This window comes from Cornus florida, unplaced genomic scaffold, assembly GCF_030987335.1.
Source record: "Cornus florida cultivar Cherokee Brave unplaced genomic scaffold, ASM3098733v1 CherokeeBrave_3.0.0_Hap2_Chr02, whole genome shotgun sequence".
Taxonomy (NCBI): domain Eukaryota; kingdom Viridiplantae; phylum Streptophyta; class Magnoliopsida; order Cornales; family Cornaceae; genus Cornus; species Cornus florida.
Genome location: NW_026775572.1, coordinates 88,056,948 through 88,067,548, shown reverse-complemented (window position 1 = coordinate 88,067,548; position 10,601 = coordinate 88,056,948). Strand labels below are relative to the sequence as shown.

Genomic DNA, 10,601 nt, shown 5'->3' with positions numbered 1-10,601 from the left:
TCAGGGTTGCTCTTATGCACAAGGTCAATCATGGTTCCTTTCTTAAGTGGATTCTGAACTCATGTTTTTTGGGGCTGACTTCTATAACTTTGTTGTATGAATTGGCTAAGTAAAGTTGTTTTATGTTTTGGTTTATGCTGCCAAGGAGTGTGTTCCTTTGATTGGTTGCATCACTTTGTACATTCTCTTTTCCATTTATAATGCTTATCCTTTTAACCAAAATATATATATATATATATATATATATATATATATATATATATATATAAAAGTAAACCTTAGCTAAATTAATTAAGTAGTGAAAATTCCTATCAAAGCCTCAACCACTTTTATCTTCACCATTCACCTTAACTACAAAACTAGTAGAGCACCCTGTTCACAAATTATTATTTTTTCTTTTCCCAAACAAAGGCATTTTTTCAATAATTTAAATAAAAGAAACTATGTAGTAAGGGAAAAAAAATAAAACATAGCAGAACTTGTTGAGTACCAATGGTATTATGAGACACTTCAAAAATAACATAATTGTACAAAAAACAAATTAAAAAAAAAAAAAGCCCTATAGGAACTCATATCTCCCCCTCTACTTTGATAAGAATCAAACACTAATCATTTATGATCAAAATAAATAAATAAATAAATAAAAATGTATCAAATGCTAATCAAGGAGCTTTAACAATCCAAAATAAGTGAAGTGCTCCACCATTTGATCCATACATTTGAACGTCAACGGTATTGTGAATCACTAGGGGTGCGTTTAGTAATGTTTTCGTTTTCTATTTTTTGCAATCGCAAAGAAACAGAAACATAATTTTGTTTTTGAAAGTAAAAAAGAAAGCAAAATAATGTTTAGTAACCTTTATTGTTGCCACAATTTTAATAACAAAAAACAAAAAGCAGTGTTTAGTAAAACATTTGTTACAATTTTTTTTTTTTTTTTTTGGAAATTTTTTTAATTTATTTTTTCATCCGTCTATCAAAGTCTAACTTTCAGTCACAATAAAAAATATAATCTAAAAGGGAAAATATATATATATATATATAAGGCAAGATAAGCGTACAATTGTATAATATATATATACAGAATATAAAAATATATTTTATATATACATATATATTAACAAAAAATTTGAAAACAAACCACAACTAATACATGTATAACAATTAGAAAAAGGAAAAAAAAAAAAAAAAAATACAGGGCATACAGTTGTATAATGTATATATATAGAATATGAAAATAGATTTTGTATAATGTATATATATAGAATATAAAAGTACTAATGGAGTAATGTCAATGGTTGTGTATTAATGGAAAAGTAATGTCAGTTGTTGCGTAAAAAATGAGGGAAACAGTGGTGAAAACGTTTCATCTGCTACAATGAAAAAACACAGGAAACATCATTTTGATATTTTCTCTTTCTTCCATAAAAATGAGAAATGTTTTTCATTAAGAGGAAACAAAAACAAATTACTAAACATGATTGTTGTGTTTGTTTCTCCTTTTTAAGGATTGACAACAGAAAATAAAAAATGTTTTGGGTTACTAAACACACCCTAGAATTGAAGTCAGATGATGAAGGGGTACCCCTTAATGAGATTTGATGAAATTTGGCCAAAATCTGATAGTGTGATAACATGATAACACTAGATGGGTTCATTATAAGTTTCTGGGTATCTCGAAACAATTTCAACATGCGTAGCATTACTCTAAATTGAAGTACTTTGCTCTAAATGTAATGCGAAGCATACATTCAAATTTCACTTCAGTTCAATGACCAATTAGAATTGATGTAGGATAGGTGACATGCTGACAACATTAACGTGTGACAGTAGAATAAATCAATAAACTCAGTAGATATATATGCAATTCTGAAATATGAGGTAGTTAATAATATGATTCTTTCCTATCTATATTGGAAGATTACATCAAATAAAGAAACAAATATGTATTGAGAATCTATAATCTAAGAATTTGTGAGACTTATAGCAAGAGCATAAATTCCCATATTAACCAGCAGAAGTTTTCAATCTTATGAGAAGATTCCATGAAAATTAGTGGAACCTATAACGAGAGGGGATGATCTCTATAAGATCCCACAAACAACCCACAAAAGTTTTCTATCTTAGGAGAACAACAAAAGAAATCCTAGAAGCAAATTGAGAAGATGTGGAAATTCCAAGACAATTAGTTAGCAGGTTTAGTTAGTAGATTTTTTTAGCTTCAAATAAAGAGATGAAGATAATCAGTATCTAAATCTCCAAGATTTATGTTAGTTAGTTTCATATTTTACTTCCTTGAATCAAGAAGTTGGTTAACCTAATTATGAAGGTTTCCTTTCCTACTTATTCTGGTAATTCACTTATTCCAAATATGACAATAAAAAAAATATCAGAGAAGTTTTTTTTTTTTTTTTCTCCCATATATTTCTTTATGGTATCAGATCAGCCTCTGAACCTAAAAAATTTCCATTGATGGTTAAGTACGGAATGGCCACTGATAAAAGCAGCACGCCCGACGCCTCTTCCAGCCTAGGACAAATATTTCACGGCGGCCATGGCGGATCTGAAAGTCTCGCACTGCCAGTAACTGGGCACATACTGAACGAACACAAATACCTTCAATGGGCTCAATCAGTGATGATGTTCTTATCAGGAAAAGGAAAAGACAACTATCTCAACAGCGCTACCATACCTCCTCAAAAGGAAGACCCAAATTTTAAACTTGGAGATCAAAGAATAACATGGTGATGTCGTGGTTAATTAATACCATGGACAATGAAATTAGGCATAATTTCATGTTCCATGAAGCTGCAAAAGAAATTTGGGATGTGACAAAGGAAACCTACTCTGACAACAACAATATAGCAGAATTATTAGAGATTAAAAGCAGCCTTCAAGACTTGTGACAAGGTGATCTTACTATCACTTAATACTATAACACCCTTACCCGTTTTTGGCAACAATTGGATGTCTTTGAAGAACTCGACTGGAGATGTAGGCAAATATAGGAAAATAGTCGAGAAGGAGAGTCTCGAAACTCTTACTTGGGCTAAACAAAAACCTTGATGAAGTCAGGGGGAGAGTGTTCGGGATGAGGCCCTTGCCCTCAATTCGTGAAGCGTTTTTTGAGGTGCGTTGAGAAGAAAGTAGGAAGAAGATTATGATGGGAAATCAAAACATCCCAAGCGTTCCTACTGTTCTTGAAAGCTCGGCTCTTGCAACTCGTGGAATGAATCCAACCACTGACAATCGAACCCGCAAAGGCAAGCCTTGGTGTGATCACTATTGCAAGCTTGGACATACCAAAGAAACATGTAGGAAAATTCATGGAAAGCCAGCCGACTGGAAGCCAAATAGACCATTTCAGGACAGAGAAGGCCGTGGCTTTGCAGCCACCACAGATGAGCAACCAACAACTGAAACTTCACCCTTCAGTAAGGAACAAATTGAGATGTTGTAGAAGATGTTAAGCTAACTTTAGTCAAATCCTGCAACACTAGCCATCAGCACATGTTCAGTAGCACAAAAAAGTACATTTCTAAGTGCTCTTGGAGTCAAAATCGAGAATAAAAAATCTTGGATTATTGACTTTGGAGCATCTGACCACATGACTGGGGATGTTTCCTTATTCTACAAGTACGTCCCTTATTCTGAAAATTAGAAAGTGAGAATAGCGGATGGTTCTCTATCCACTGCAGCTGGTATTGGGTCAATTATCATCTCAAAGACCCTGGTTCTAAATTTGGTTTTGTTGGTTCCTAATCTGACCTGTAACTTATTATCCATTAGCAAAATTACTAGAGATATGAATTGTGTTGCTAAATTCTTTCCCACCCATTGTGAATTTCAGGATTTGGATTCAGGGAGGACGATTGGCAATGTTAAGGAAAGTGAAGGGCTCTACCTCTTCAAGAGCGATAATCAACTTGGAAAACAATCTCAAAGTGTTCGTTGTGTAGAGAGTCAATCTATTAGGAATTCCAATTCGGTTCCAGTTTCCAATAATGAAAGTGTAGTTATGTTGTGGCACTTTCGATTAGGTCACCCAAGTTTTATATACCTAAAAAATATGTTTCCTACTTTATTCATTAATAAAAATTCAAAGTCTTTCCAGTGTGAAATCTATCAATTGTCCAAGCATACTCGAAATTCTTATCCAATTCAACCATATAAGGAATCATATCCTTTTTCAGTTATACATAGCAATATTTGGGGACCTTCTCGAGTTAATAATATCACTGGAACCCAATGGTTTATCTCCTTTGTTTATGATCATTCTAGAATCACCTGAATATTTCTCATGAAAGAAAAATTTGAGGCAGGACCAATTTTTTAAAAATTCACTCAATGATCCAAACATAATTCTTAGCCAAAGTTTAGATTTTCAGAACTGATAATGCCAAGGAATACTTTCATTCTATTATTGGGAATTACCTTCTTGATTATGGGATAGCCGAAAAGAAAAACCGACACCTTTTAGAAGTTGCTCGTTCTATTATGCTCACAAGTCATGTCCTTAAACACTTTTGGGGCGAAACTATCCTTACTGCTGCCTATCTCATTAATCGGATGCCTTCAAGAGTCTTGAAATTCCAAACTCCATACCAAGTACCCACACAAGTCTACCCACAATCCAGACTCATCTCATCATTACCACTAAAAATCTTCGGTTGCTTAGCATTTGTCCACATACCACCTCATTAGAGGAGCAAACTAGATCCCATAGCCATAAAATGCCTATTTCTCGGATACTTCTCTCACCAAAAAGGTTACAAATGCTACTCTCCCACTACTCGGAAGTTCTATAACACCATGGATGTAACTTTATTTGAGAATCAGCCTTTTTACTCCAAAACTCATATTCAAGGGGAGAATTCTATCGTGCTAGAAGAATATCAATTTTGGCAAGGTGTGAATATCTCCGTGCCTTCCATCACCTCAAGTTCACCTACTTCGAGTAACACCACCACACATCCAATTGCGCCTATCCTACTTAAGTCAACATCTAAACCTGTTCATTCTGAACCCACTCCAAACAGTCCTCAGATTCTGACTCAAAAAGAAAAATAAAAAATATTTAAAGAGATTGTTTACTCAAGAAAGCAGACAGCTCCAAAGGATGGTGGATCAATTCACTTTTCCTGAACAGAACCAAGCGTCTGCTTCAAATCCAGTCACTTTTACTCAAGGTAACATAGATTCTTATCCTAGTAATGATCTTGATATTCCTATTGCTCAAAGGAAAGGTGTTAGGTCCTGCACTCGGCACCCGATCTCAAACTTTGTGACATAGAGAGATTATCTCCCTGTTACAGCGCTTTTACCTCGAATCTGTCCAGCATAGACATTCCAAGCTGCATACAAGAGGCTCAAAAGCACCTTAAATGGAAGGAAGCAGTTAATGTAGAAATTCAGGCTCTTATGAAGAATGGTACTTGGGAACTCACAGAACTTCCTAAAGACAAACAACCTGTGGGATGCAAGTGGATATTCAATCTTAAGAACAAGGCAGATGGAAGTGTTGACCGATATAAGGCGAGACTTGTAGCCAAGGGATTCACTCAAATCTATAGGATTGATTATCAAGAAACATTTGCTCCGGTTGCTAAGTTAAACACAATCCGGTTCTTCTATCCTTGGTAGTCAATTTGGATTGGCCTTTTCATCAACTTGACGTCAAGAATGCATTCCTTAATGGAGACTTGGAAGATGAAGTCTACATGAAGATTCCTCCTGGTTTTGAGAACCCAAGCAATATCAACCGTGTTTGTAAACTTAGGAAATCTCTTTATGGCCTTAAGCAGTCACCAAGGGCCTGGTTTGAGAGATTTACCATAGCGGTCAAGAAGCATGGATAAACTCAACGCCAGTCAGATCACACCTTATTTATCAAGAAGTATCCTGAAGGGGAATTACCATCCTTATTGTATATGTGGATGATATTATCTTGATAGGTGATAATGAAGAAGAGATAAGTCAGTTAAAGAGTACTCTTGCCAAAGAGTTTGAAATCAAGGATCTCAGTACATTGAGATATTTTGTTGGCATGGAAGTGGCTCGATCCAGCAAAGGTATTTCTGTCTCTCAACTGAAGTATACGCTTGATTTGCTCAAAGAAACAAGTATGCTCAGTTGTAAGCCCTCAGAAACACCTATGGACCCTTCTAACAAACTTGACATGAAGGAGAGTTCTACTTCGGTTGACAAAGGGAGATACCCAAGATTGGTGGAAAAACTCATTTACCTATCTCACACAAGACTGAATATTAGTTTTCCTGTCAGTGTGGTTAGTCAGTTTATGAACAATCCAACTAATGAACATCTTGAAGTAGTTTACACGATTCTCAAATATCTGAAAAAGACTCCAGAGAAAGGGCTGTTCTTAAAAAAGGTGACAGACCGTAACATGAAAATTTTCTTAGATGCCGACTGGGTAGGATCCCTAACTGACCGAAGATCTACCTTAGGCTATTATTCCTATGTGTGGGGAAACCTTGTTACATGGAGAAGCAAGAAGCAGTCTGTAGTTGCTCGAAGCAGTGCTGAGGCTGAATTCAGGGCTATGGCACATGAAATATGTGAAGGAATGTGGCTCAAACGACTCCTAGAAGAACTGAAAATCCCTACTAAAAGTCCAATAAAGATGTTGTGTGACAACCAAGCTGCTATCAGTATTGCTAAAACTCCAGTTCACCATAACAGAACTAAACATGTTGAGATTGATCGGCACTTCATCAAAGAAAAGATCGATTAGGGAGTCATCAAGATAATCTATACTCCTTCAAGTCTTCAAACCGCAGACATCCTCACCAAGGTTCTTAACCGAGATCACTTTGAAATCCTTCTTTTCAAGTAGGGAATGATTGATATATATTGCCCAGCTTGAGGGGGATCGAGTGTGGAAATTCCTCCCTATTTATTCTAGTAATTCACTTATTCCAAAGATAACAATAATAAAAATATCAGAAATTTTTTTTTTTTCTCCCATATATTTCTTTAGAAGAAAAGGAGCATCGATCTCTAATTCGTGAAGTTATGTAGCAAAGAAGATCAAATTACAGCCTCATGAGATAGGAGGTTAAACACTTTTTTTTTTTTGAAAGGTCAAAATCAATTTAATAAAAGGAGATTACAAATACAGGCTAGTAAGCAGTTAGTCCAAATGACAAACACTTGAACTGCTATGAAAGACACCTAAAGTTCATAGGATTAGGTGTTTGGATAGAATCCTTGTTGTTCATGATTGGACCCTTGAGGCAAAACACATTTAAACTATGGACATTTTCATAAATTTTCTAAGAGTTACTAAAAGAAAACCTCCCAAATGAAACATTGATTATATCTGAGGGCTATGGATTAGAGAATTGTTCTTTCAGCTACTAATGAAACAAGCATCTGCTTCTACCTTTTCTCACTTGACTGAATAATAGAGGAATGGATTTTCAATAAAAATATGGAAGGAACCTTAGTTGAAAGTTAGAGCAAGCAACATTTGTATTCCATGAAGTAAACGAAAATACATACTTGACAACAAAAAGTACCAAGGATAATAAACCTTAGTGATGAAATCATCCATCACCACAATAAACTTAATTAATAGCAAAAGTAAAGTGTGCATCAATCTAGTAAAGGCAAAGAAATACATCAGTTTCATGAAGATAGACAGCAATACAAACAAATATTCCAATTAAGGGGAAAAAATTAAGTGTCTAAAATTAACATCATCAGTCAGACCATGGAAAGCTCATTCAAAGAAGATAGACAGCAATGCAAACAAAAAGAAATACATCACTTTCATGACTTCATAAATGATGTTCTACATTACTTTATTTTAAAAAAAACGAATAAATAGTGAAGAAATAAATAGAATCAAGAGATCGAAAGCAGAACACTTCAATGACTTTCTATGCAAAAGCAAAAATGCCCAAAAACCCAATTTAAAATATGGTAGAGAAAAACTTGTAGTAAATAGACAATATTAAATCATGTAATGATAGTATCTGTATGGGTAGTAGTTGCATTAAGCCTTTTTCTTTACCTTGATGCAGAATCAACTCAAACAACTGGTGAGCTATGTGCAATTATGTGTAATATGTATTTTGCCTACTACTAAGGGTCTTTTAGCACGACCAGTGTTCCATTCAAATCCCATGTGCTAAGATTGATGATAGAATACCTAAGTCAAACCATATATAGCTAGCCTCTTACATTTATTTCTTTGTTAGACTCTTTAGTACTTCATTCATAGACGTCCATGGTGTGTCTTAGCTTGGAGATGTTGGTGAGTTTTCCTAAAGATTCTATTCACCCCCCTCTAGAGTCATTGTTGGGCAACAATAATGTGATTACTCCTGAAAAAGTTGGGAAGCCAATTAATCATGTTTGAAACGTACAATTGTTAACTAGTTTCAAAAGTACTACCATGTACACCTGGATTACTTATTTAGTAGAAATTTATGGTCATAGAGTTATATGCAACATAAACAAATTAAATAAATATCTTTTGACTAGTTTCTAATTTTTTTGGAGAATCTTTAATTACTCTTGAACCCCAAACACTAATCCGAAGGCCAAAAGGACTCAAGTTACATTGTGTGGTATATATAATTTAATTTGAGTATGATATATCAGGAACAACTACGACAACCAAAAAGAAGATACCTTATTTTGAAATAGTACAAAGAAAAAAGAAAATAAAAATGCAAAGATCTACAAAAACTGTATGAAAAGAACAACAGATTTGTCTGATATAAGTAAGGCTTATTAAGCATTTATAGAACTTACTGAAGGATTGGAGGTGGTACATTACTGTTTTGACTTGACATCCAGAATCCTCAAACCTCCTGTGCTTGCAGCATCCTTGAGCGAAAAAAAGATTGGTCGGTAGGTAAGTGCATTAAACCCTAATCTACCTTTAACCTTTGCTTTTGGGTAATAAACCTTGAGTGTAGTAAAACTCTTGTTTTTGTGATTATACGAAACTAGAAGATAATCATCATCACATGAAAGCAAGATCTCTCCATCTCTCCAAAGTGTGACTGGGAAAAGATTCATGTGACACGAATCACACACCTCAGGTGGAATTGAGGTTATCAAAATACTGACTTTATTGCAAGACTCAGCTACTCCGTAATCTCTCATGAACCACATATTAAGATAAGGGTGGAAATTTTGATACATACAGGGACAATTTCTTAACACCACCAATGTCATCGGATGCTCATAGCTGTTTATGTTACTCCATTCAGGAAGAGTTGGGATAGAATGGAGTGCTCTTCATCAATATCAAACGAATAGATATTTGTAAACCCCAGATCAATCCAATGAACAGCCCCATTTAGAGTGACATCACACCACTCAATTCCATGTGTTGGCGATGGTGCCTCCCCAACATATCTCCATGTATCAGTTCCAAGAGTATAAACCTCAACCACATTCGAGTAATGATTGGGATAACTAAATCTTAAGACTTTGCAGCGCCCTGTAGTTGGACTAAATCCAAATATGTAAGCCATTCAATAGGAATTTGCCTTTATTTTGGGAAGGACAACGCATTCTCCCAAAATGGGATCCCTCAAACACAACAAGCCATAGGAAGAACCTAATTGGCCAGTGAGGTCGATGAACATAATTGGAGTCCTCTCCGAGCTCAAGCAAATAGAGAGATCCTTCAACCGGAATCACAATATTGTTGACAATGACGTCTCTCGCAAAATAAGGGTCTCCCAAGATTGAGTGTTGCCAGGTTTTACAAACGCTCCTGCATTTCAAGAGAGTCCTGATTGGAAGCCCCGAAAGAATATCAACAACGATGGAGAATGGAAGATCAACAACACAGCTTTGTTTTTCTTCTTCTTCATTGCAATTGCAATTGGTTGAAAGGGTTGTCCACACACTTTCAGTTCTGCGCCTTCTTGTACGCCTTTCCATGGCTTCGGGTGGAAATGATTCTCACCCTAGAAAAAACCTAAAAAAAAAATAACGTTACTTATTGAAAAGAAAAAAGAGAAATTATTAGATGGTCTTGAACAATTAATACTTAATGGATCAGTTAAATTTAGACTCTCAAATTGAAAAAATAGTCCCATAAAAATGTATTAATAAATTACAAAGTTTGATGATCGGAGGGTTTTCATTGAACTGAAAAGTTCACTCTAGCCTCCAAGGTAGTAGAACCAATTTATTTTGGTATACATTTTCTAGATTTTTTTTACTCTCCGAGAAACTACGAACTACCTTCAATTCAAGTAATTTTTAATTTTTTTTTTTTTTTTTTTACTTGGACAGTCGGGGCGGCGAACTACCTTCAATTGGATTAAAATTTGATTGTGGAGTTAGAAATAAACAAATTTATTTGAATTTGAAATGCAACACAGATGAAATTAAATGGAATTTGATTTTTTTTTTTTTTTTCAATGTATATCTTTTATCATTTTGTTTTGAGTAAATTACACTCAGACCCCTGAAGTTAGGTCATTTTTTACTTCTATTAGCATTTTGATTTTAGATATCACTTATATTTGAATTAGTAGTTTAACATTTCACCCAAATGTCAATTTTTAATGAGTCATAATATTTTTGAGGTGTTAAATGACTATGCT

The 10,601-nt window shown here is 34.7% G+C and overlaps 1 protein-coding gene across 1 annotated transcript; it reads right to left on the bottom strand.

The window, feature by feature from the left end:
- Positions 1 to 9,230: 9,230 nt before the first annotated feature.
- Positions 9,231 to 9,930, bottom strand: LOC132296515 (uncharacterized). The gene is made up of 2 exons (XM_059794708.1): positions 9,602 to 9,930; positions 9,231 to 9,492 (listed from the first exon to the last, which is right to left on the bottom strand). The coding sequence occupies exons 1-2, from the start codon at positions 9,928 to 9,930 to the stop codon at positions 9,231 to 9,233; spliced, it is 591 nt and encodes a 196-aa protein (XP_059650691.1).
- Positions 9,931 to 10,601: the final 671 nt, after the last annotated feature.

What these genes read in the sequence shown, in the direction of transcription:
- LOC132296515 (XM_059794708.1), bottom strand. Translation starts at nt 9,930, where the DNA reads ATGGAAAGGCGTACAAGAAGGCGCAGAACTGAAAGTGTGTGGACAACC. An exon ending in CGACCTCACTGGCCAATTAG is followed by an intron (nt 9,493 to 9,601) that starts GTTCTTCCTATG and finishes ATTTGGATTTAG; the next exon opens with TCCAACTACAGGGCGCTGCA.